Source organism: Myxocyprinus asiaticus, chromosome 34 (genome assembly GCF_019703515.2).
Source record: "Myxocyprinus asiaticus isolate MX2 ecotype Aquarium Trade chromosome 34, UBuf_Myxa_2, whole genome shotgun sequence".
Classification (NCBI taxonomy): Eukaryota; Metazoa; Chordata; class Actinopteri; order Cypriniformes; family Catostomidae; genus Myxocyprinus; species Myxocyprinus asiaticus.
This window is the reverse complement of record NC_059377.1, coordinates 10,977,990-11,004,940: the sequence shown is the minus strand read 5'-3', so window position 1 is coordinate 11,004,940 and position 26,951 is coordinate 10,977,990. Positions and strand designations below refer to the sequence as shown.

The 26,951-nt window shown below is 38.7% G+C and overlaps 1 protein-coding gene across 1 annotated transcript in view; it reads right to left on the bottom strand.

Annotated features, from left to right (window-relative positions):
• Positions 1–26,951, bottom strand: part of LOC127425587 (collagen alpha-1(XXVIII) chain-like) — a 29,601-nt gene continuing 2,650 nt past the window's right edge. The window contains exons 3-35 of the mRNA XM_051671723.1: positions 23,339–23,904; positions 22,685–22,705; positions 22,479–22,538; positions 19,919–19,972; positions 19,749–19,793; positions 19,597–19,623; positions 19,308–19,352; positions 19,176–19,220; positions 15,317–15,370; positions 15,172–15,240; positions 13,263–13,331; positions 13,008–13,076; positions 12,826–12,894; positions 12,661–12,729; positions 12,474–12,542; positions 12,244–12,312; positions 11,768–11,839; positions 10,151–10,219; positions 9,854–9,925; positions 9,107–9,175; positions 8,893–8,961; positions 8,753–8,821; positions 8,577–8,645; positions 7,870–7,938; positions 7,716–7,784; positions 7,466–7,534; positions 7,307–7,387; positions 6,355–6,390; positions 4,602–4,638; positions 3,943–4,497; positions 2,369–2,523; positions 1,043–1,316; positions 1–746 (exon numbers count right to left, since the gene is read on the bottom strand). Of these exons, the coding sequence (XP_051527683.1) occupies positions 574–746; positions 1,043–1,316; positions 2,369–2,523; positions 3,943–4,497; positions 4,602–4,638; positions 6,355–6,390; positions 7,307–7,387; positions 7,466–7,534; positions 7,716–7,784; positions 7,870–7,938; positions 8,577–8,645; positions 8,753–8,821; positions 8,893–8,961; positions 9,107–9,175; positions 9,854–9,925; positions 10,151–10,219; positions 11,768–11,839; positions 12,244–12,312; positions 12,474–12,542; positions 12,661–12,729; positions 12,826–12,894; positions 13,008–13,076; positions 13,263–13,331; positions 15,172–15,240; positions 15,317–15,370; positions 19,176–19,220; positions 19,308–19,352; positions 19,597–19,623; positions 19,749–19,793; positions 19,919–19,972; positions 22,479–22,538; positions 22,685–22,705; positions 23,339–23,904 (3,407 nt within the window). The 3' untranslated portion in view covers positions 1–573. The remainder of the gene's footprint in view (positions 747–1,042; positions 1,317–2,368; positions 2,524–3,942; positions 4,498–4,601; positions 4,639–6,354; positions 6,391–7,306; positions 7,388–7,465; positions 7,535–7,715; positions 7,785–7,869; positions 7,939–8,576; positions 8,646–8,752; positions 8,822–8,892; positions 8,962–9,106; positions 9,176–9,853; positions 9,926–10,150; positions 10,220–11,767; positions 11,840–12,243; positions 12,313–12,473; positions 12,543–12,660; positions 12,730–12,825; positions 12,895–13,007; positions 13,077–13,262; positions 13,332–15,171; positions 15,241–15,316; positions 15,371–19,175; positions 19,221–19,307; positions 19,353–19,596; positions 19,624–19,748; positions 19,794–19,918; positions 19,973–22,478; positions 22,539–22,684; positions 22,706–23,338; positions 23,905–26,951) is intronic.

The following is a 26,951-nucleotide window of genomic DNA, read 5'->3' as shown; positions in this document are numbered from 1 at the left end:
AAACAATAATGCCATTCAAAAGTATTGTATATGGGTTATATAATGAGTTAGGTGGGTGATTAGGATCTTTTAAGATTCTTAATCTCCGGCTTCTGTATGTTAAATGCACGCCCTTCTCATGCACTCTGAAATAGTTGACTCTTATATGACCTATGGCAAGTCATGTGATTGGCACAGGAATGATTTATATTTGTAATTATGGAGCAATTATTCATACAATTTAACAAATATATATTTACAATGCTTTTAGCAAAATGGTATTTTTATGGTTACAACATAAAAAGAAATGCGCAAAACAGTTTCAGTGTAAACATAAAACTTGGCACTTTGTTATCTTTTAGAAAAGAGAGCAGCTAAATCTAGTATATGACCTAACCTATGATTTAAAAAAATGTGTTGCTTATAATATCAATTTTGACAGCTGATCTCCAGTCAGTGTGGGATTCGACATTGTTCTCATAAGAGTACACGTGCAATGCACTAAAATGAAAATGTATCTGTATAGTGCATGATTACAATGTTGAACCAGCTTGATAAAGAAGGTTTTTATCAAAGAAGCATTTTGAGGGTATGTTATGTCTGCACACAAGTTGTTATACATATGTCTTCCGTCTCAAAGCGGTTGCTATTGCCTTGGCAACCACCATACCAGAACTGTGCACACGCATTGGCCTCCGGGTCATAATACCACATCACACTGTATTCCCTACATGGTCCAGGTTCCAGTCTCTGCCTGCAGCCAAAATCTGAAATATAACAACACCACCACCACCATATATCTGAGGTGCTTCATATTTAAAGGACATATACATTTGTGTATTTTTTTCAATGTTAAATGAAACCTAAATTTTTATGTGAAAAGTGTAACCTTCCTGACCTATCAAACACATCACTTCTTTTATAACTATTATGCATTAAAACATAAATGAATTACATCACTAACATTAAGAGTTTACAAGGCAGATTACAAGGTTACATTTTGTACTTTAGTATTTAAATCATATTCAAATGACACAACTGGGGTGTGAGTGAGTGTGCTTACCTCTAATAGTTACATCGGGTTGTGGGGGAGGTGGAGGTAGTGTTTTTGGAGGTGGGCTGATTTCTGGAACATAACGCCAGTTTGTGGGTGTCTGGGTTCCCACTACAAAGACTGAAGACTGGAGACTTATCCTGACTCCAGATGGGGCAGCTGTTACCATAGGGAGTTCATTGACAGACCCATTAAAAAAGACTTTCCTATTTGTGTCAAAGTTTTCTTTATAGTCATCCGGTTGAGGGGAAGAAGGGGTCTCAAACTCTGTCAGATGTTCAACCTGTGGTAAAGAGACTCAGAATGTGTCTGGTTTTTTTTTTTTAGCCCAAAAGAACACTAAGCACATTTGTAGATTTGTACTGGTAGATTATTATTTGAGAGTCATTTGAATACAACTGCAATTATTAGAATTTTAAAATGTTGCTAATTAAAGGTGTTTATGTAATAAACTGATTGCTGTAACAAAATAATGAAAGTGAACTGTATGTTGTGGTTTAGATTATGCTGAGCACCCGAATAGCTACCTCTGGTAATTCAACACATACTGAAGTACAAGTCTTACAGTTTGTCCTAAGTAACCAGATGTGACACGATAAAGTGTCATAATCTTGCCTTTTTGGTCTTGTTTTATTCTTGTTATGGCAGAATTGTGACAGTTTCCTCTGCCCATCTCTCAGGCTATCCCATTTTCTATTGTTTTCCTCTCTCCCTCATGTTTCTCAAAGGTGCTGTGCCATGGCAGCACTGATTCGGCTGCTCATGATTATTGGCAGCACCTGTTCTTAATCTCCCCTTCCTCTATATATTCTCTCCTTTGTCTTGTTTTCCCTGTCAGATTGTCATGTTTCATTCTGTTCCCCTGTCTAGTCTGTTGGATCCTGGGACTCCCCCCATTATTGATTTGTTATATTTTCCATTTTGTCTTGCTGTGTTTATTTCTCCCTTGTGAGTTTTTTTTTTTTTTTTGGTTTTGTTAAATAAACCTTTATTAATCTCCACCAAATTTGTGACAAGGCATGTTTTCAGTTGCTTGGTTTGTGACTTTACTCTGCTTAGCCCTGCTTCCATTGAAATGTTGTTTCTCCACACGTGTGAATATTAAACATCAAATATGTTCTGATTGGCTGTTATTGTGCCACGGTGTGCAGCTTTTTTTTTTTTTTTTTTAAACCAATGAAAAGTGTTGAAGTTCATATTTTCCTTTTAAATAACATTTTGCATTATGAAGCTGGATTACAATTTGTTTTTCTTTTGCTGTTCAATATGTAATTTCAATAAACTTTAGACATTGCATTGTGTTTTATGTCCAAATGTAGAAGCATGAAAAAATACCTCTTTCCCTTCTGTTATGAAATAATTAGTGGTGGGACTTCCAGTTCTGTCTGGAATTGACCCAGGCATAAAAGCGGGGAAGGGATTTCCATTTGGGCTGAATGGCATTTCATCATCACGCTCGCAGATCCGACTTAGTAGTTTACTCTCCAATGCTGAAAAAACAAGAAACAAGGTCGGTACTAGTATGAAATCTTTTTTCAGAGAGCATTTTGACCTTTAGGGTGGGCAATAGGTTATCTCGTTTTGCCGTCTGACTGGGGAAGGGGGGGGGGGGGGATGGGGCTTGGTTCGTTTAACCATCTCACTGGGGTGGGAGGTGTCGGACGTTTCTGAAGAGCACAAGGAAAGCTGCCCCCCACCCCCTTAGACCTGGCCATGATAAGACTGCATAAAAGTTTCAGTAAACCATAATCTGTAAATCATCATAAATGAATAGTTCACCCAAAAATGATATTTTTTTAAATTTTTTACTCTCATGTCTTTCAAAACCTGTATGCTGTTGTTTTTTTTTTAAAGGGTGTGTTCACCCAAAAATGAAAATTCTCTCATCATTTACTCCCCCTCGTGCCATCCCATGTGTGTATCACTTTCCTCAGCAGAACACATTTGAAGAAAAATAGAAACATATCTTGGCTCATTAGGCCCTTAAAATGCAAGTGAATAATAATCTGATCTTTGATGCTCCAAAAAGCACAGACAATCAGCATTAACGTCATACATATGACTCCACTGGTTAAATTAATGTTTTCTAATGTGAAACGATTACCTTTGCTGCGAAAAAGATCAATATTTAAGGACTCTTTAACGATAAATAATCACTTCCAGTTAGCAGCAGTACGTTCGTGTGACGTAATCGAGTTGACACATTTAATACACACACATGCAACACACCTGGAAGAGCGGCACTGTTTACAACTAAGTAGGAGGAATGCTGTACAGAAGCTTTGTTGGTTTTGGTTTAGATCTCTAATTGTATCTGTATGTTTACTCATTATGGTGTGTTTTTGTGGTCATCCTGGATGTCTCAACCAAGATAAAAACGTGAGATTAAGTCCGAACATGCCAACTCGAATACGTCACACGAGAGACTGTGTGAACTCCGCCCTCTAGTGAATGCACATACTGCTACTGACCAGAAGCGATGATTTATGTTAAAAAGTACATAAATATTGACTTTTTTTGCGCTAAAAGCTATCGTTTCACTTTAAAAGACATTAACCAGTGGAGTCATATGGATGATGTTTATGCCAACTGTCTGTTACTTTTGGAGCTTCAAAGGTCGTATCACCATCCACTTGCATTTTAAGGACAATATGATAGCTTTGCATGAATAAAAGACTAAAATATAAATTATTTGCTGATTCATTCAGCTTTTTTTTCCCTTGCATTCCTCTGCTGTAGCTCTCAATTCTCCTTGTGTTCCACAAGAATAAAAAACAATAACAGCATATAGGTTTGGATTAACATGAGGGTGAGTAAATAATATAATTTAAATTTTTGGGTGAAATATACTTTTAAAAGGAGCATATGATAAAGGTTTGCATTTTGTTTTCTCAGTCTGGAGTACATACTAGGCAGTGTCATGAAGTCATTGATCAAGTAGACATAATCGGCATCAGGATCAGAGGCTAAAATGTTCATCTCATTCTTAAACTCTGTGTACTGTGAGTCACTGCTGTTGACAATGCCAATCACAAAGATTTCAATCCCAGCATCATGAGCTTCCTCCGCAGCCTCCTCCAGCCTCACTGCATCCCGTTTGTCAGCTTGTCCATCTGTCAAAATGACCGCGACCTTCCTCACACCCGGCCGAGCCACCTGGAACAGCTGAGTAGCACGGCGGATAGCGCTACCTGTGAAAGTACCCTCACCCAGGTACGGCATCCTGCGCACAGAAGCTTTGATGTCAGCCTGGTAGGACAGCTGTTGTAGGCTGGCCACCACCACTTCCATGTGACTGTAAAGCATCACTCCTACACGTGTGGCCTCTCGGCTCACAGACACACGATCTATTAGAGCATTTACAAAATCCTTCACCACCTCAAAGTTGTCAGGACCAACACTTTCTGAGCTGTCAACGATGAAGATCAGCTCCAGAGGACTCGTATGGCATGTAGAACCACATCCTGAGACAAGGCACAAAGAGTACAACACATCTGTCTCCACCTAACACAACTAATACAGCTTATAAAGAAAGTTTTGTCTTGTAGTTACAGGGATGGTTACTAACCACATATGTCCTGAATTATTCGGATCACCTCTTCTCTCTGTAGGGTAAAGATAATGTACAGTTGTGCTCAAAAGTTTGCATACCCTGACAGAAATTGTGAAATTTTGGCATTGATTTTGAAAATATGACTGATCATGCATAAAAAAAAAAATTAAAAAAAATCTTTTAAGGATAGTGATCATATGAAGCCATTTATCATCACAGTTGTTTGGCTCCTTTTTAAATCATAATGATAACAGAAATCACCCAAATGGCCCTGATCAAAAGTTTATATACCCTTGAATGTTTGGCCTTGTTACAGACACACACAGGTTTAAATGGCAATTAAAGGTTAATTTCCCACATCTGTGGCTTTTTAAATTGCAATTAGTGTCTGTGTATAAAAAGTCAATGAGTTTGTTAGCTCTCACGTGGATGCACCGAGCAGGCTAGATACTGAGCCATGGGGAGCAGAAAATTACTGTCAAAAGACCTGCGTAACAAGGTAGTGGAACTTTATAAAGATGGAAAAGGATATAAAAAGATATCCAAAGCTTTGAAAATGCCAGTCAGTACTGTTCAATCACTTATTAAGAAGTGGAAAATTCGGGGATCTCTTGATACCAAACCAAGGTCAGGTAGACCAAGAAAGATTTCAGCCACAACTGCCAGAAGAATTGTTCGGGATGCAAAGAAAAACCCACAGGTAACCTCAGGAGAAATACAGGCTGCTCTGGAAAAAGACGGTGTGGTTGTTTCAAGGAGAACAATATGATACTTGAACAAAAATTTGCTGTATGGTCGAGTTGCCAGAAAGAAGCCTTTACTGCGCCAATGCCACAAAAAAAAAAGCCTGGTTACAATATGCCCGACAACACCTTGACACACCTCACAGCTTCTGGCACACTGTAATTTGGAGTGAGGAGACCAAAATAGAGCTTTATGGTCACAACCATAAACGCTATGTTTGGAGAGGGGTAAACAAGGCCTATAGTGAAAAGAATACCATCCCCACTGTGAAGCATGGTGGTGGCTCATTGATGTTTTGGGGGTGTGTGAGCTCTAAAGGCACAGGGAATCTTATGAAAATTGATGGCAAGATGAATGCAGCATGTTATCAGAAAATACTGGCAGACAATTTGCATTCTTCTGCACGAAAGCTGCACATGGGACGCTCTTGGACTTTCCAGCACGACAATGACCCTCAGCACAAGGCCAAGTTGACCCTCCAGTGGTTACGGCAGAAAATGTTGAAGGTTCTGGAGCGGCCATCACAGTCTCCTGACCTTAATATCATCGAGCCACTCTGGGGAGATCTCAAACCTGCGGTTCATGCAAGACGACCAAAGACTTTGCATGACCTGGAGGCATTTTGCCAAGATGAATGGGCAGCTATACCACCTGCAAGAATTTGGGGCCTCATAGACAACTATTACAAAAGACTGCACGCTGTCATTGATGCTAAAGGGGGCAATACACAGTATTAAGAACTAAGGGTATGCAGACTTTTGAACAGGGGTCATTTCATTTTTTTCTTTGTTGCCATGTTATGTTTTATGATTGTGCCATTCTGTTATAACCTACAGTTGAATATGAATCCCATAAGAAATAAAAGAAATGTGTTTTGCCTGCTTACTCATGCTTTCTTTAAAAATGGTACATATATTACCAATTCTCCAAGAGTATGCAAAATATAGAGCACAACTGTATATATTTCATACAATATTTTTAAGTGTTCTGATGAAAGATTAAAACTGCTGAAGTTTAGACTCACCGATAGACCGGGCCCGCCCTTCTCACCAGGTTTTCCCTACAATAAAAGTTACATTTTAGTATAGTAGTAACTGTATAATTTGTTGAGGTAAAATTTCTCAGTATTATCAGTCATATCTACATTATCTTGAATCGTCTGCTTTGGGTAGCTAGAAACTGACTAAAAGTGTGCCTCATCGGGTCCAAGCAACTGAGACAAGTGGAGAAAAATATTGGACCACAGATACAAAATTTTCATAGAATAGGTTCTTTGTATAGCAGTTGTTGTCCAATGGGGGTATATTTACTTGTTTATTATGAGGATTATAATGCCCCCTTTGACTGGAGGTTGATGAAATTTCAGATTGTCCTGGTGTTCATGTGTTCAATTTTTTTGTTTTTTTTAACTTTGGATATTGCGTTCTCAAGATAAAGGGCAATAGACTGCAACAGTCTGGTTCCGGAAGTAAAAATGTCATTAACATTTTCCATAGGCGAATTGATTTTAACGATAACTTATAAACCTTTAAAGACAGACCTATCATGAGCCCCGAGGTTCTTAATCGATGGTATATGCTTCTGTTAAAGCCATCAATCTGCCTTATTTCAACTTAATTGTTTAAAAACGTGTTTAATAGTGGAATTCCTAGTGAAGAACTACACTACCCATAATCCTGAAAAGAGATCCACCTATCAGAGTATTGCAGTGAACAAAGCCCACCAAACAAGTGCTGCAGTGATTGCCCACTCCCATGACACACCGCAAATGGTGCAATAGAGTCGTCTCTCTTCACTCTCAAACTACTTGTTTATTTGCAAATATCTGAATTTTATTTAGAGGTGAGTAGAGAGATCAAGCGATGGGGTAAGAGAGTGAGAGAGATTTGATGCCACAAACCTCACAGGCTTCAGTTGCTTTGTTCGAGTTGATTGTGAGATGACAGTTGAGTGCCATTCAGAAGCATGTACAGTACCTTGGGTCCTGTTTCTCCAGGTGCTCCATGTTCTCCTCTATCTCCTTTTCTTCCACGCTCACCCACTGGGCCTCTGTTACCCTGAAACCATCAGATTATGTCCTTGCATTTGAAAAGAATTATTATAATACATTCTGGCAGTTTTTGAATATCTGGTACCTTCTCTCCTGGCAGGCCATCACCTGGAAGCCCTCTAGGGCCAGGACCCCCTTGAAACCCAGGCTCTCCCTGTGATGAGAATATTTTTAAGATTTTAAAGCCATGCCAGGTCTAAGATTCAGTTGTATGGTAGTCTTGAACTTTCCTTGCCATCCAAGTCAAGCTGATAGAGTAAATAAGGCCTGCATGATTCTATGTACTGTATGATAATGGAGTGTTTTTTTTTTTTTTGTTTTTTTTTTTTTTTTACCTTGGGACCCTGGATACCTTCTCCTGGAAGGCCTGGAACACCAGGGACACCAGGTTGGCCAACAGCACCCTGTAAAAATCTCAAATGTATTAATCAATATTGAATATATTCTGAGCCAAAAAATAAGTTCATTTAATTAGAGGTGTTTTTGAACCTTTGGTCCCAGCTGTCCAATTCCTGGAGGCCCTGAAGGGCCAGGAACTCCTGGTGAGCCCTTGTCACCCTGTGAACAACAGTATTCTTTTAGTTTAAAATAAAGACTCTGCTGGATTTCTGAAAGGTGAAACGGTGAATTCCATAAAACACACCCAGGTCATATTTTACTCCAAAATCAATAAAACAAATATATAAATTATTTAAAATGTTAAATATACATCGTGTTAGTAATTGTACTGATTTATATTCACACAGATTTAAAATAAAAAAATAAAAAATCAAATTCTCATTACTATAATCTGTGTGTGGATGTTTTAAAAAATTTTGTAATTCCCAATATTCATATTTCACTAGATTCACATGTTTTTCCACTGTATTATAGTACAATTTATAATAATAATTTTAAGCATAAATTTAAAGCAGTACAGCAAATGTTACCATGATGTATAAATACTTAATTTAAATATTACATCACTATTTTTTTACATTACATTAATGAGAATGTGGGGGGAGGGATGCTTAATTGTCATGAACATTTGTCACAATGCAAAAATGATTAAAACAGGAACATTTTCTTGAAGCAATTTTTTTTTTTTTTTTTGGGTGTAATATGACCGGGATATTTCATAACATGTTTTGAGAGATTCGCCTCAGTGATAATTTTGTGTGAATCAGACAAAGAAATAGACTGCTGTGATGTAATACCTTTGATCCAGGAACTCCTTGTCCTTCAGGTCCAACTTCACCTGGTGGCCCAGATAACCCTTGAAGTCCCTAAGAAAATATTACATGTAAATTTCCGGTTTTGTTTTTTCATCCACATACTATTTTCAATATTTTTTTTTTAGAGATTAAATCAAGACTTTGTCTTCATCACAAACCTGTGGCCCAGGATAACCCTCGCCCTTCAATCCCTGTGGCCCCATTGGCCCCGGATTTCCTCGGTCACCCTGAAACATGGCAACGCAGGCTTTTTTTGGCTGTAAACACTCCTATACGCTCATGTTTGTAAGAGTATTACCTTTGGCCCTGCACTCCCGACCCCTGGCTCTCCAACAGGACCCGGGGGACCTGTAGGTCCTGGCTCACCCTAACAACAAACATGCAAACAGATATAATGATAAAGAGAATGTGTACAGAACATACTATGCTTTGTTTTGTAGTTGCTTTGAAATGCTTCAGGAAAAGAATGGCTGACTGTAAAATGATTGGTAATTGGTTTGAAGTATGAGCACCTTTGAACCAGGTAATCCTCGGCCCGGAGGTCCAGGTAACCCCATCATACCTAAACTTCCTGGCTCTCCCTAAACATGAATAAAAATCTATTATTGCTGTACAGTAATTGAATCTATCACAGCAGGCCCATGTGTGTGTTTTAAGAAGCAAATACTTTGTTAAAGGTTACAATGTCTATATACAATGCAGTAGCCAGAGAAAAATGATACTGCTCAGAGTTGCTCTTTCATAGCTTAGGAGATGTAATGGAGTTCTGTTATTTTACTATCAACTTTGTTTCAGATGTTTCTCCCAAAATTCCAAGAAATCAAAATAGACACTAATGAGACCATTGTTGACATACAGTACATTTCAGTAGTTACTGAAATCATAGTTCATATTGAAAGATATAATATGAAAACAAATATTATTCAAAAAAAAAAAAAAAATGCCTGAATATCTTAAAGATGTTATTCACATGTGAGCAGAACTGTTGATTTTTTCTGAACACAATTTTCCATTGAAAATTCAGAGAATTGTGGAGTCTATATATGAATGTTCTCACAACACATTAGAGGATCAATTATGAGCAACCAAAAATGCCTGAAGCCTAACAATATAATTACACAAAACTTTAATGAACTGCTTAAAAATCATAAAGTCTGACATTCCAAGCCTCTAATCACGATGATATTGACATTAACCCCCACATATCCATTGCAAAAAACAAATTGTCTGTGTTTCAGTGCTGTCACTGTCCCACCCACCTTGGCCCCTGGTGGCCCCACTGCGCCGGAGCTTCCCAGGAGACCACGAGGTCCTCTGTCACCTCGGTCCCCCTGTGGAGAGATTCACAAACACAACTTATAGTAATGTTTTCCACTTAAATAAATGTAGTATTTGACAGTATTTTATATACTGTATAAATCAGCTTTTTGTTTATAGAATAAAGACAAGTTATTTTATTTTGTACACACATTTAACTTATAACTAAACCCATATAATGTGTGACAGAATGTTAATATAGAGAGTATGAAACACTATTAAATGGAAAGTCATTGTACCTTCTCACCAGGTATTCCTTTCCCTGGCGCGCCCTCTGGACCTCGTAAACCTGACAGACCCATCTCACCCTAAAGTTATTAACAAAATATAGAAATGTCAGCATCAGTAAACACCCATAAACAGAGAAAAGTATTGAATGCTTTGGTGAAATTATGTAGCCTTATTAATGCTTAGTTTGGATCCTTAATTGCTATCATTGCTATCAAAGCAGATAAAAAAAGACTGCTATTTACAATGGCAACAAAATTAATTTGAACACTTGAGCCACACTTAATTTACAAATATAATTTATCATAACACAATATCAAACCAAATGGCATTCATTTTAAAGAAAGATAGCACAAGAACACTTTCAATCAAATAATTTCACAAAGAATAAGTTTAATATTTGGACACTTTCTGGTTGTCAAATGTTAGTGGAACATGTACATAGTTTATGTGATGAACTACACCTGGTTACTCTGCTAAAATACCTGTGTAAGCTTGAGGGCAACTGACTTCATATATCTTGTAAAACTGACTTTGGTAGAAGTTGGTTAAAAGTAATTGAAGAAATGGCTCAGAAAAGTGAAGTTAGCTCTGAGGAAAGCTCTAGAATCATTTGTTTGCAGTTGCCAGTTGGTTTAATTATTTTGTTGTCTATTGCAATGACATTCAGCAATTTTTTAAAGTTTGACAGACTTTTTGGGGCCATTGTAGATTTAGGATCATGCCTCTCAAAGTGACCAACCACATACATATATTTATTAGGGATGTCATATATCGATTTATGGATTATTGATCGGAATGTTATTTTATCTATGTATTTTTAAGGCATCGATATATTAAAATTAGCCGACATTTAAATTAGAAGCCCAATTTGAATGCTTTCCAATTCACTCAGTTGGCCTCTGTTAAACAGTCTGGTATAATAGCATTGGGAGACCACAAGAGGGCGATATAACATTTACTGAATCACACACACACAGGACGAGCTGAAGCGGCACAGGAGATGGTTTAGAAACTGAGATTAGAAATGGCGATGTTTACTATGCAATTTCTCTGTATGTAGCCTTTCATTCAAGTTGTCTTTCATTCAAGCTGTCAAACCACAAAATAACATACTTGTAACTGAAAATACATTGTGTAGGCTCTATGAAAGATACATGTTCACAATAGATCATCCAGTGATGGCTAGTGTAAATAATGTTTGTCCTTTGATAATGATTTGGGTCGAATTTAATGGAAAACTATGCGAGTTGCACTCCATGGCCCTTCAGAATGTTGACGCTGAGTGTTGGTGATGTGTGCGTACCTTTGTAGAAAATAAATAATTATTTCTAATTTTAGAACACACCATGTCATCCACTAGACACGTCTGGTGTGCGACCACCTTTAATTTACTCTGCCGCTCACACTTGACCAAAGTTGTGTTGAGAAATATGTTTGAAAAGATAAAGACTATTGTGCAACAAGCAGCTCAATTTATATCTGAAAAAAATCCCGATATACATCGATAATTATCTGGAAAATCTTCAGATTATCGATGTGTAAAAAATTCATTGATCCCAAGCCTAATATATATTTATATATATATATATATATATATTTGATTACGTGGTAACCTGTTGTCATACCTTTGGACCTACAGGTCCTTCTTCTCCTGGAATGCCAGGAATACCAGGTGCTCCGTCTGGTCCAGGCTCCCCCTAAAATCACAAAACCAATTCACCACTTCTTCATAAAACATTTTGATACCATACTGGACATGGGGTAACAGTCATATGGATATCATTTTGTTTAGTTCGTACAGACATTTAATGAAATATCCCGCTTTAAACACAACTTAACCAACAGCATCTGTGGAATGATATTAGTTAATAAAATGCAAAAATGGGTTTACAGAAATGCACTTACAATGGAATTTATGGGGCTACTGCTGTAGAATTGCAGGCTTCATAGACTTCCATTGTAAGAGCATAACTGTCAACACATTTTTGCATGTTGTTTGTTTTTACAAACTGGAATATGAGTTTAAAATTGTTCTCTGTGGTATTCAACAGCAGGCCAAAGAGCTTAAGTTGTATTTAATATAGAATAATATTCTTCATACCTTTGGTCCTGGTTCTCCAACTCCTCTCTCACCCGACTGTCCAGGGTCTCCTGGAAAGCCCTGATCTCCCTGGGAATAAATTTAACAGTAATAACAAAAACTTAACACAAAGCCCTTCTAAGCCCCAAGAGACATTACCTACAACTAATCACTGAACACTTGCTAATGGTATTTTGAAATTCAATACAAACCACTAAATTCACACAATGAATTGAAACCACATAATGTACCTTAGGACCAACCATGCCCACTCCAGGAGGACCTCTTGGACCAGATTTTCCTATGGGCCCCTGGTCTCCCTGTTGTGAGATATGATATAGCAAAATGTATTTTCATAATGAAGGATGTGCTGTGATTCTCTGAAAATAATACAGGTCTGTGAGTTCAGCCTATAGTTAGACAAGAACATTGCTTTGCCTTTTCTCCCTGGATCCCGACTCCTGGGAACCCCATCAGTCCAGGCAAACCAAGTTCCCCTGTGTTACCCTACAGAAAAGAAGAATGAATGCTTAGAGCAGTATGAATAATCACTAAATTAAACTCAAGAGCAACATGTGTTTTTGGGAAGGTGCCATACTGTACCTTCTCACCCTTGATGCCTAACCCTGGAGGGCCATATACACCCTTAGGACCCTCAAAGCCTCTGTCACCCTGAAACCATGGCATAATGAACAATTAAGCTGAATATATAAGGATAAATGATGACTCTACAACCAATCACATATCAGGATAGGTGGATGGAAGTATCTACTGTCAACTCTTGCCTTTGACCCTGGTAACCCCTCCCCTGGAAACCCTTGGTTGCCTTGAAATCCTGGAGGACCTGTTGGGCCCTAACAAACAGATACTAAATATTAGTAGCCTATATTATACTATACACACTAACTGGATAAGATGCCTACTTGTTGCCAGATTGAAACATGATTGAGGATGTGAAGCTCCCTCTATTGGTGTGACTGAATTATCACTTCAGTTCAACGTGAACAGCAATGACATATCGTTATACCCTGTAAACTTACAGGTAATCCTGGTTCTCCAAAGCCAACAGGTCCAAGGGGTCCAGGTCTGCCCTGGCTGCCTTTCTCGCCCTTAACAAACACAAATAGTTTACATGAATATGTATAAATGCAGAAGAGTTTTTTGGGGCTGTAACCGACTACTATTTCTCTAAGGGGTCATGTCATGAGAAACCAAATTTTCCCTTGATATTTTGACATATAAGAGGTCATTCTATTACAAAAACATACTGTAAATTTCAGAACTCAAAACTTAATCCCCAATGCAATAAAAGCATTTATTGAAACCAAGCTGCAAAAACACCTTGTTCTCTACTTCTGCAACTTACCTACATTACTAGGGGGCTTATTAATTCATGACCGTCTCTACAGTAACATCAATGCCTGCTTAAAATCAATCATCGCAACCGTGGCCACGCCCACTGGTGCTCAGTTCGTAAACAGAGAGAGAGCAGGAAAGACAGGCCTAGTGTGGCCTAACTATTCCTGAACACCAAAAAGGGACCCATCTGGACAATTTTGAATATCTTTGTATATAAACATGCACTGGACAGATGTCTTTGACCATTGTCATGTATCTTGCACCACTTTTAAAAGACACAATGTCAACTCTGAAAAGGAGACCACATTTTGTTTTATTCAGCTGAGCTACTCTTGCTTTTTTTTTTTTTTTTAAACCACAAACATGTCCTGGATGCCTTCTTGCATCCATCTGCGCAATTTTTAATTGTTGGTGTATGTAAACATGCACAAGATGGACGTCTTTGTCTGTTTTGATAGGTTTCTGGCGATGTGCACCTCAGTGCACAATGATACTGTAAGGTATGTTTATGCATCTAGTTCACTGTGCTTTCTACTTTGTATGTGCAGATTTTTCGGCTCATATCAGCATGGGTTGCTTGTGAACAGTCAAAATACAACTCAAGCTTTGCAAAGGAACTGTTATTGAAGGATGGGGCAGTTAAAAACACTTGGACCCGATTGCAAAACCGTGAGTAAACAGTTTAGTTCACGAATGTTTCAAATGTAATGACTGTTTGATAGTTTATGGTGCTGCTGATACATTGATACATTCAGATGCAATACTTTGGATGTTCATTTTGTGTAAACCCTGAAATTTAGTTTTATAATGTCGTGGAGCTTGTTCATTCTCTTCAATTTGAGTTTCAAATATGGCTGTTTTTAAGGGGCTGCATGATGTTAGCCAGTCAAAACAGTGGCCGTTTACGTTGAAGTTTAAAGGAGGCACTGAGGCCAAAACTGAGAGTTTCAGACTGAGGGCCAGAAGCAGGGTAGAAAATGATCATATATGACTAAATTATGACTATTGTGGTGCAAAAAACATTGCTAACATTATCAGTGGACCTCAGGGAAGATAATAAAATGATATATATATATATATAATAAAAAAATTAAAAAAAAAAAAAGTGTATGTCATGAACCTTTTAAGTTTTTCACAAGTTTTAAAGCTACATTGCACAATTCGGGCTCTGAAATGTCCCACCAATCTGAGCAGTTCTGGACAAACAATTATTGCATGCTTACCACAGTGAATCAGGAAAGGCAAAAGTGTTTTTGAACACCAATGTTTTTATTTATTTATTGGTTATTTCTAAAGAAAAATTAAATAAGAAATCTTCCGTAGTGTAGCTTTAAAGACATTTTAGCATTTTGCAGTTCACTATAATAGAACTGCGATGTACAAATACTCCATGTAGTATCTTAATGAGTATGAGGTCATGACTAAATGTATAATACAAGAATTAGTAACATTTTGATTACATTATGTAGTTTGTAGTGATGCAGTTTTAGATTAATTATAGCATGTCATATATGACACTGTGAACACAGACAGAAATGTTATGTCATATACGTATACTTGAAATAATCTGAAAATCAATAATTTGATTACCTTCGCACCAGGAAACCCAACCCCTGGATCCCCCGCAGGTCCAGTAGGTCCACTAGGTCCTCGTTCACCCTGGGGAAGTTGTTATTTTACTTCATGTTTACCATTCATAATATCACATCCACAAGGTGTAAAGTAATGTCCTTACTTTAGGTCCGACAGGGCCCTCAGGACCAGAGTCACCAGGGCTGCCACCTGGTCCCTAAAACAGACAAACAGTCAAGTATTAGTCCATATTATATCCTTAGGTACTCATCGTGATGCATGAGTTAGTTGTACTTATTGTGTGTACTACAGCTATCAACTGAATGTAATAGCTGAAACTGTATCTGTTGAGCATTCTGCACTGTTAAAATGTCAAGACAATCCTGGTTCAATATAAGGTAAGTGTTATTGACAGCATGTTTGTGAAAACAAACAAATGTGTACAATGTGCTTAAATTCTATGGGCATTGCACCGGAATAAACTTTAACCTTGTGTGACCCCACGATATGCCATTTCTAAAATTTGATTTGTCACAAAACACCACACTGCTAAACACAAATGTACACTAATGTGTACTTTAGTGCATTTTTTCCTTCGAATTAGAAATCTTATATTTACTGTGCATCACATTGAGAAGCAATGGGTTCATCCAAAAGCTGGAAAATGTTGCTTTCTGTAACGAGTCAGGAGAGAGAGTGGAGGATCTAAATGCAGCGTCTTTAATAAAAAAAAAAAATAAAAAAAAAAAGGGAAGATGAACCAAGTAACTCAGAATTTCAACATAAGTCAATACAAAAAATGGAATATGTGACAGAGCCCCCTCTTTTATATAAGTCCATGGGGTGTGGGGGAAAACAGGCAGTTCAGGGGGGCACAAGGGGCAAGGGGAGCAGAGGAACAAGGCAAAGTCAGGGAGGCTTGAAACCAAGGCGGAGCTGGAGGGATGGAGAGCCAGGGCGACGCTGAAGGCTCGAAGGACCAAGTAAACCAGAGCCGATCAGGCGGGCGGCCAGGAGACCAGAGCAGATGGAAGGGCTTAGCCGCTGGAGGAGAAGACTCTGGGGGCGGAGCCGCGGAAGACTCGAGACAAAGAGTCCTGGATGAATGGGTGAGTGTGGGCTCTGGGACGGTCGAGGCTACAGGCGTGGGCTCTGGGATGGTCGAGGCTACAGGCGTGGGCTCTGGGACGGTCGAGGCTACAGGCGTGGGCTCTGGGACGGTCGAGGCTACAGGCGTGGGCTCTGGGACGGTCGAGGCTACAGGCGTGGGCTCTGGGACGGTCGAGGCTATAGGCGTGGGCTCTGGGACGGTCGAGGCTACAGGCGTGGGCTCTGGGACGGTCGAGGCTACAGGCGTGGGCTCTGGCTCGTATACCGTGGCAGGCGTGGGCACAGACAATTTGAGGTAGCATATTTAATAGAAAAGAAAGATGAATCAAGTAACTCAGAATAAAACCAAAACCGAAACCGAAACCAAAACACAGTGAACCCGGTACAGAACATGACAATACAAGTGAAGACTGACAAAGGAAACAGGGAAAAGAAGAGCTTAAATACACAGGGGCAAATAAGGGAACAAGGAACACCTGTGGAAACAATCAGGGGAAAACCAAACATAAAATGAAACTACAAAAGGACTACAAACTAACAGGAAACAGGAACTAAACAAGAATTTCAACATAAAAGTAAATACAAAAAACAGGTAATATGTGACACTTTCAGAGGCTTTATATGTAGTTAGGATGAAATTGAGATGCATTTCGCACAATGGAGGTTAAGTCATTCAATAAATAGGGAGCAAGGGAGCATCTTATAGCTCTCTATGCAGCTAAGTGCAATAAATCCAAACTTCCTATCAAAAGTTTAGTTTCAGGCTGCAAATGATGTATGGGCAATGGTAATCAGTACATAGATTCAGAATTTATAATTTTATTTTAACATGGTTGGCAGAGTTTGGATGATGCTGGCCATTACATTGAATCAGAATGAATTATGCTAATTTCTGATGTAATGTCTGTAATGTTTCAAAAACATGAAAACAAACACTCCTGGAAACATAATAAACAATTTGATTAAAAAAAAATCTGTCTTTCTATAGCTTGGTATTATTTAAAATTTCACAACTTAGTCCCGCTGTCCACATATGTTTCCATAAATTTTTAAGAAAAATATTTGTTCTAGAAGTTCGAATCCAGGGCGTGCTGAGTGACTCCAGCCAGGTCTCCTAAGCAACCAAACTGGCCCGGTTGCTAGGGAAGGTAGAGTCACATGGGGTAACCTCCTCGTGGTCGCGATTAGTGGTTCTCGCTCTCATTGGGGCGCGCGGTAAGTTGTGCGTGGATCGCGGAGAGAAGCATGAGCCTCCCATGCCTCTCATGCACAACAAGCCACGTCATAAGATGCGCGGATTGACTGTCTCAGAAGCGGAGGCAACTGAGGCTTGTCCCCTGCCACCCAGATTGAGGTGAGTAACCACGCCACCACGAGGACCTACTAAGTAGTGGGGATTGGGCATTCCAAATTGGGAGAAAAGATTAAAAAAAATTGGTAAAAAAAAAAAAGGGAAATGGAAAATGCACACAGCACACAAGACTTAAACATTATACATGTCAACATGAGAATAGTGAGATAAAATCACTTGCTAACTTTGTCTGTGTAAAGTTATATCCATTCTTTTAAGCTGATGTATCTTTTTCAGTGTTAAAATACTTTCTCCTATCCCATCAACGCAGACAACAATAAATAAGCCATTCGTAGGTTGATTTCCTCAAAAAATGTAAACACTGTGTCTCTTTGGCTATAAAATAGCTTTAATTGATTTGAGCAATCCATCCAGCTGACACAGCAACAATGGCTTGACCAATGGCAAGATTTTTGGGTGGGACTGTTTAATCAACAGCAGACAGGGAAGTGTTCAAAAAACTTTGAAAACAATGTTTGTTTTTGCAATTCCATTTGGTGATGCTAGTGGCACAGGAATTAAACACTTCAGCTTTAAATGAAAGAAGCTAGTAAACCCTGTAACTTTCCCACATTATGCTCAAGAATACAAGAAAGGGACCATTAAGGTAGAAACAACTGTGTTTTCTCAGGACACACGACAGTCAGATGGATTCCCCGTCACCAGAGCCCAGACTGTGTGGGAAATGGAGGCAGGAACCAGCCTTTCTAAATCTTAATATGCTCAAAAAAGGAGGCTACTCTCATCACACCAAAACCACATGGACAGAAATTCAAGGAGGGGGGCTGGCGATAGTAACCTCTGTCCTTGAACTAATCCAGGTAGACAAAGAAAGCCGTCAGAGTGGAACAATACAGTGTAGGCCTGGATTCACTGCTTTAGCAATGCAACATTACTGTAAGGATAGCACTTAATCCCTGAATCACATTCCATAGGTGCAGGGACATGAGAAGTGATCAGATTATGTGAGCTCGTCTCTGTGTATACATGATCATTTCCTCACTGTGGTGGGGTGTATGATACTTTCTCAATTATAACAAGGTAGAACTATTGTTATATATACAGTATGTAAGTACTTGAACATTTAAGTCACACTTTCTAAATGTCTTCCAAATCAAGAGGCGTTTATTTTAAAGAAAGATAGCACAAGCACAATTTTCATGCAAACAAAATCACAAAAAGAAGTTTGTTGGGTTTTAAATGACGGAAAAATTTATTTATTGCTCAAATTGAAGACAACTTGTAGACCTTCTAGTTGTCAAGCATAGTGGAAAATGTTCATAGTTATTGTTAATGACACCTGTGTGAACTTGAGGGGAGCTGACTTCATGCATCTATTAAAATCATCTTGAGACCAGTGAAAAACAAATCAAAATGTTCTTCACTCAGAAAGTGAAGTTGGTACAGAGAAAAGGTCTAGCATCTTTTATTTGCTTTTTTGTCTAATGTAATGACTTAAGTGTCCACATATAGGATTTTCGGGGCCACTGTATGGCTGTATATCTAAAAACCATATGAAACAAGTAAATCTGCATATATTTTATAAATTTAAATGGGCAACCTGATCTCCTCTTGGCCCTCGTTGTCCTGGAGGTCCGTCTGGGCCCTGTGGGAATACAGAAGAGCATCATTATGACAAACTGTGGGCCACAGACACTAGCACAGACCCAAAGAATAATTTCCTAAAACCTACTTGATCTCCATTCATCCCCGGGGTGCCGCACTCTCCTTTTCCCCCCTACAGAATGGAGAGAGAGAGACAGTGAAAGTGAATTCCATACTGTCCGATATTATCTATAACATTCAACCCTCTGGTCTACTGTGACATGCTGTACTGACGTTTTGAAAGCAACAGTCAAAGTCAAAAGGCTTCCGTCATTTGCTGATGAGCATTTCATAAGCTATTTCTATATTATTTATTTATTTATTTCACTTAAATATTAATTTACTGAATTCTCAAACATTAAGTAAAGTGCACTTGCCTTTTCTCCTTTAGGTCCTGGTCTTCCCTGTAACAAAGAAACAAAGAGACATAATTGCTCAGAAAATGGACCAACCAATAAACCTACTATGAAATACTTATTTCCATAATTATTTGAGGAAAAATAACAAGTGATATAACAGGATACAGTACCCTTATACCCTCCAATCCTGGACGTCCATTTAAACCTGACTCTCCCTATAAATATAAAAAATCCAAACAGGTTTTTTTTTTATTTTTTTTTATATATATATATATATATATATATATTTATATATTCTTTATATAACATAGAATCAGTTCATCACAATGAGAAGACTTACTCTAGATCCTTTTGGCCCAGAAGCCCCATCAAATCCTGGATCACCTGGTTTACCCTAATATATCCAAGAAAATACATAATGAGCATATGCATCTTAATAATACATGTTAAAGATCACGGATGGAGTCATTGGAATTGGTATAAATGAGACAGCAGGGTCAAAGTGTCTGAGATCAGATCAGAATTTTAATTTATGGGTGAACTATTCCTTTAAGAACTATCTAAAATCATACAGGGATAACATCAGGTTTTGCACAAAACTTTGGAGTTTATGCCAGCTTGAATGCATGTTATCATTTGGGCAAAAGGGGGACAATCAGTATCAACCACTAAGAAGTTCAGAAATGCATTTAATTTTTTTTAAACTTTTCACTTAAGTTGTTATGCTGGTAATACAATTTCTAATGAGAAAAAGAGAAAAGAATGCAAAATAGGAGCCTTTTTAATAGTGGTCTTAGACTCTTGAAACCCTCTGTAGGCAAATAGCTACAGTATTATTGATGAGGGTGAAAACTGTACCTTCAGCTCTTTCAAGTTCTATCAGAGTTGGTTGGATTGACCTCTCAATGAACTCTGCATAAACTGAACTCTCACTTCTGTGAGAATTATTCAGCATCGATACAAACCTTTTTGTATATCCCCACCTAATTCCCTGGTCTTGCTCTTTAACCCCTCTCTGCAGCATTTGGCAAAACATACGTATATTTGAAAGCACTTTTGAGCATAGGGCCCCTTTCAAAGGCTTTAGCACCTGCTACACTTGCAGTGTGGGAAACACTTCCTACTCTTTTATGTACCTACCCGCCCCTGAATCCACCTGCTCCACCCTGCCTCAGTTTCACATTGTTAGATCAAACACAGCTCTGAGAGAGGATTACTGCTGTATAACAGTTATTTCTAAAAACACAGCACACTGTGTGCATATTTTGCATCATTTGTTTATTCATGGCCTCAGATCAGGCCAGGCTCCTCTCAATCTTTGAAAAAACGTATTTTTTTTCCACATCACATGAAATAAATATCAGTATTAAGGAATTTATAGTGACCAGCAGGTGGTTGTTAGGTCAACCATGGGTGGAAAATGTATAGTTTTTGGGTTCTGTCTTGCGTTGTCTGGTTCTTAGAATGAGCTGGTTTTCTAAAAGTTATCAGTTGTGCATGTAAACACTCATTATTTGTCAGAGCTGGGGAGTAACGGAATACATGTAATGGGATCACGTATTTAAAATACAAAATATAAGTAACTGTATTCCACTGCAGTTACAATTTAAATCATTGGTAATTAGAATAGTTACATTCAAAAAGTATTTTGATTACCGAAGAGATTACTTTGCATTTTATTGTCATTTGTTTCATTTAATATTTAGTCCTTTCAGATGGAAAACATTTATACATATAAATGATGTGATCCAAAGTGCATTTGAACAGCGGTGAAACACTTCCTTATGATGTGTTACATTCATATGAGCAGACAGAGAAGTACGTTTGAAGTAAGTTTGGAGCAGAAGAAATAGAAATAAACCTTGAGTAAATTGTCAGCTTTACGCTAAGCTAAAATGCTATTTCTAGCCATTTTACATGCACGTTACCAGGAACGATCATATTTTTTGTCAAGAAATTCACATTAGGGGCCTGGGTAGCTCAGCAAGTAAAGACACTGACAACCACCCCTGGAGTCACGAGTTCGAATCCAGGGCGTGCTGAGTGACTCCAGCCAGGTCTCCTAAGCAACCAAATTGGCCCGGTTGCTAGGGAGGGTAGTTTCACATGGGTTAACCTCCTCGTGGTCACTATAATGTGGTTCTTGCTCTCGGTGGGGCATGTTGTGAGTTGTGCGTGGATGCCGCAGAGAATAGCATGAAGCCTCCATACGTGCTACGTCTCCACGGTAATGCACTCAACAAGCCATATGATAGGATGTACGGATTGGCCGTTTCAGATGCAGAGGCAACTGAGATTCATCCTCTGCCACCTGGATTGAGGCGAGTCACTACACCACCATGAGGACTTAGAGGGCATTGGGAATTGGGCATTCCAAATTGGGGAGAGAAAATAATAAAAAAAAAAAAATATATATATATATATATATATATATATACACGTTGGATCATGATTTCTATTTTTCTAGTAAGACCTTTGATATTAGGGAAAAAATACGAATACAAATTTTTGATAATAATTTTTGTATTGTTTTCCTGTAAAAATATCTAAACATCCTTAAAACAAGATCAATTTGATTTATTTAGTTTTAGAAACAACACTGTATAAGATATTTAGGTTTTTCTGAGAATGTATTTTTAATGTGTATTTTGTCTTAATGTACTGGCAGAGTTTTTATAGTCAAAACAAGTGAAAAAATCTACCAGTGCTGAAGAAGTAATCCAAAGTATTTAGAATACGTTACTGACCTTGAGTAATCTAACGGAATACGTTACAAATTACATTTTACAGCATGTATTCTGTAATCTGTAGTGGAATACATTTCAAAAGTAACCCTCCCAACCCTGTTAATTGGCTCAAACAGACAGAGGGATACACATTGAATAAAGTTATAAACTCACTGGATTTCCTGGAAGGCCTCTCTCTCCTTTCTCACACTGACATGACATAGATTGTGGACACTGTAACAGGAATAAAAAGATGAATCAGCAACAAGGTACCAAAGGGACAATATGCCATCACTATATATTTGTCACAAATCATATTCATGTTTAAGAAAAAGTCACCTGCAGTTTTTAATAAGATAATGTATATGAATTGTACTTACAGCTGTGTTAGCAATTTCACTCTGTAAAAGAGAAAAGACAACATTGTAGACTGATACACAGTGTAACCCTTTTTTCACTGGTATTTACGGGAATGTGATTCCGTTCATATGTGAAAAATACAGTAGGCACACAAAATATTTACACTTAATGGGATGGTTCACCCAAAAAGTATGACTTTCTGTCTTTTGCAGAATGTTCGTCTCAGTCACTATTCACTTTCATTGTATATTTGTCCTATTCAATGAAAGTAACATTCTAACATTCTGTATAACATCTCCTTGAGATGTCATACAGGTCTGGGACAACATGAGTTTGAGGAAATGATGACTGTAATATTTATATCATTTTGGAGGCTTTGATGTCATTTCCAAGATGGCTGGCTGGATGTCAAAGGTAAACACAAACCCATACAAAAATCGAGAGGTCATGGCAAATTAGTTTAGATTTTTTTGTAAGGGAACTTTCAAGTACTATTTTCACTGCACAGGAAGATGCAACTTATTTTTAAAAACATGGCAGCTTCAAAATTCACATTTGTGGTAGGCTATGACTGTGTGTAAATTATGTTGTAAAGCAAAAAAATAACTTGAAATGACTCTTATTGCTCCATCTTCTCCATCCTGGGGAAAACTGCCCTGACTACAAACACTCACCAGTTCCCTGAAGAGCTTGTCATCCAGCTGTGGGTCAGTAAGGCTAAACAGGTGCTGCTGTGGTGGTGCACTGGCGATGGACCTCAGTCTACCATTTCCCTGCTCATCTCGAGTGGATCCCAACAGCCCGATTACAAACACATGTATGTTGTGGTTCTTGGCATCTGCAGCTGCACTCACAGCACTTGGGCTGCGCGGGTGGTCCACACCATCCGTCAACAGAAGTGCGGCTCTTACGCTGCTGGCGGCCGTCTCTCGGGTGAAGAGCTGTGTGGCGTTAGAGATGGCATAAGCCGAGTAGGTGCCATGGCCGATGTAGGCCATGCTGTCAATTCTGCTTTGGAACACGTCTATGTCCTGCCAGTCTCTGAAGTTGTGCTCCACAGAGACAGTGCTGCTGTACTGGAGGACGGCAAGTCTCACCCGCATACGCCAGCCTGGTACCTGCAGCTGCATCAGTCTGGTGCTGAAACGCAACACAAAGTCCCTCTGCCTCTGAAACATAAGCATTGTGGCCTTCTCTGAACTGTCCACCAATAAAGCCACCTCCACCGGGCAAAAGAGAGCTGAAAATGCAGGAGAATAAAATTTGAACATTAATTGTTTTGGAGAAAATTCCTAACAACTTTTCTGTCAGGGTCAAAAAAAGACCCGGTAGAGTCAGTGGTAGAAATGGCCGAGATTCACTGGGGGGACTCAGTGACGTATTCTTCAAATTTTCTGTTCATCCAAGAAACCTCTGCTTGCAGCAATGCAACGGTTCGGCATATACTATTAATTAAAGCTGCTAGTTTTTGGACCTGTGAGGAGTCTTTTTCTCAAATTAGAGACTCTGATGTACTTGTATTCTTGTTGTTGTGCATCTGGGTTGTCCACTTCTCTCGCTGTCCCGGTTAGATCAAGTTTGTTTTATTCTTTCAAAGCCACACTAAACCACGCCCCCAGCATTGCATGTGTGTGTGTGTGTCAAGCAGGGCCATAACAAGGTAATCTGGGTCCCCCGACTGTACATTGCTCTGGGCCCCTTTCCTATTAAAAAATACAGTTTAGAATTTGTTGTGGGGCCCCCTGGACCTTTGGACCCCTAGAATCGTTACCACCTTTCACCCCGCTAGCTATGGCCCTGGTGTCAAGACTGCAGAACAGACATTCTCAAAGAAGAATACCAATACAAATGGCTCAGCATTTATTTGTGCATTAAATTACACATAAACATATGTACTTGTGGATGGTATTGTGAGCAAAGAAACCCGTATATTTGTGCATTCTTCTGGTGAGTGGATTGGTGAATTGAGCGAATGTGGATCTGTTGCATGCATGTGTGAATCGGTTGCCCATGGATTCCCATGTGCATCTGTCGATCTGTTGCGTGAATGTGTTATGGCCACTCACGATGGTCAACATTGTGCAACCACAGAAGCAGGAGATCTCACGCATCTATGTGTGGAAACCGCAAAGCTTTCATAGGCTATTTAGAGGAGAAAATATAGAAATACCCTTTATTGGGGGGGCCTGGGTAGCTCAGCAAGTACTGATGCTGACAACCACCCCTGGAGTTGCAAGTTTGAATCCAGGGTATGCTGAGAGACTCCAGCCAGGTCTCCCCCCCAATAATCAAAACAAGCAAGTACAACACCCATCCCCCCCTCCCCCCCTTTACTGATCAGTGGAAACATGTAAATGCTTCACACTGCAACCCCCTCAATGTTCAAGCCAAATCTACTCCCTTGGTGCCACCTGTATGTCAGATGGATGCAGGGGCGGACTTGGAATAAAAAGTGGCCCTGGACTTTCCGGGCCAGAGCGGCCCACAAAACCCGGCCCGCAACACACCACACCATAACACATCGGCTCATTGATTTAATTTTCCGGCTCAATTTCAAATTTTTGCATTGAAAAAAAATGCTAGTCATGACAACGGGCCCCACCAGTGCAAATATTGTCAACTTTAAAACATATAAAACCACTGTAAATGACTTGAGTGATTTTTTAGAGAAAGCACTAAAAATAAGCACTTTATACTTCAGACAAATAACATGTCTGAAAACTTTTTTCCCAACATACAGATGTTAGGTTAAAATGTACATGAATGTACAAGGGAAAGTGTGTATTTTAGGTGCTGTGACAAGTCAGTATTTCTTCAAAGTTTTTAAAGATCATAATCACCTTTCAACTTTTTTCTAGAATGCATATAAACTATTGTCTTAGTTAATATGAGGTTGTGGAAGCAACAATTATTATAATAATATATTATACATGTATAGCTATACAAGATCATAAAATGTTATTTAAAATAGTTAGATGAAGAAAGTGTCACACAGCAGGACACTAATGACAATGCTTAAAATTTCATGTCAGTTACCCACTTGACAATGTGTACATGTTTATTTAAAAAAATCAATGAAAACAAATTTGGCCAGAATATGTACATATAAATATACAAATATAAATATATGTAAAAAAATAAAATAAAAATACAAATACAAATAAACATACTTCTTAAAGTGTAGAACTTTGCAGATATTTTGCAGATTAATTGCTCATATTTTTACTCTATGTGAGTTTTTTGCATCTTTATATCTACAGTGTTTTAATTCCTTCCCCAGATTATTCTTGAGAAAAAGTGAAAAGCCCAATGCTTTGACAAGTGCTGTTTCTGCTATCCTTTAAACAAAGTAAGCTACAAAGTAATATTGTTCATGACTTATTTTCTGCATTTTTATCAGGCATGAGCATTATTCAGCAAGACATGCTTCATCTTCCATGGATGGATGGATCATTATAGGGAAAAAAGTGGCTGGATGGATGGATGGATGGATCATTAGAGGGAAAAGAGTGACTGGATGGATGGATGGATGGATGGATCATTATAGGGAAAAGAGTGACTGGATGGATGGATGGATGGATGGATGGATCATTATAGGGAATAGAGTGACTGGATGGATGGATGGATGGATCATTATAGGGAAAAGAGTGACTGGATGGATGGAGGGATGGATGGATGGATCATTATAGGGAAAAGAGTGACTGGATGGATGGATGGATGGATGGATGGATCATTATAGGGAATAGAGTGACTGGATGGATGGATGGATGGATGGATGGATGGATGGATGGATCATTATAGGAAAAAGAGTGACTGGATGGATGGATCATTATAGGGAAAAGAGTGACTGTATGGATGGATGGATGGATCATTATAGGGAATAGAGTGACTGGATGGATGTATGGATCATTATAGGGAAAAATGTGACTGGATGGATGGATGGATCATTATAGGGAAAAAAGTGGCTGGATGGATGGATGGATGGATGGATGGATCATTATAGGGAATAGAGTGACTGGATGGATGGATGGATGGATGGATCATTATAGGGAAAAAGCGTGACTGGATGGATGGATGGATGGATCATTATAGGGAATAGAGTGACTGGATGGATGGATGGATGGATCATTATAGGGAAAAATGTGACTGGATGGATGGATGGATCATTATAGGGAAAAGAGTGACTGGATGGATGGATGGATCATTATAGGGAAAAGAGTGACTGGATGGATGGATGGATGGATGGGATGGATGGATGGATCATTATAGGGAAAAGAGTGACTGGAT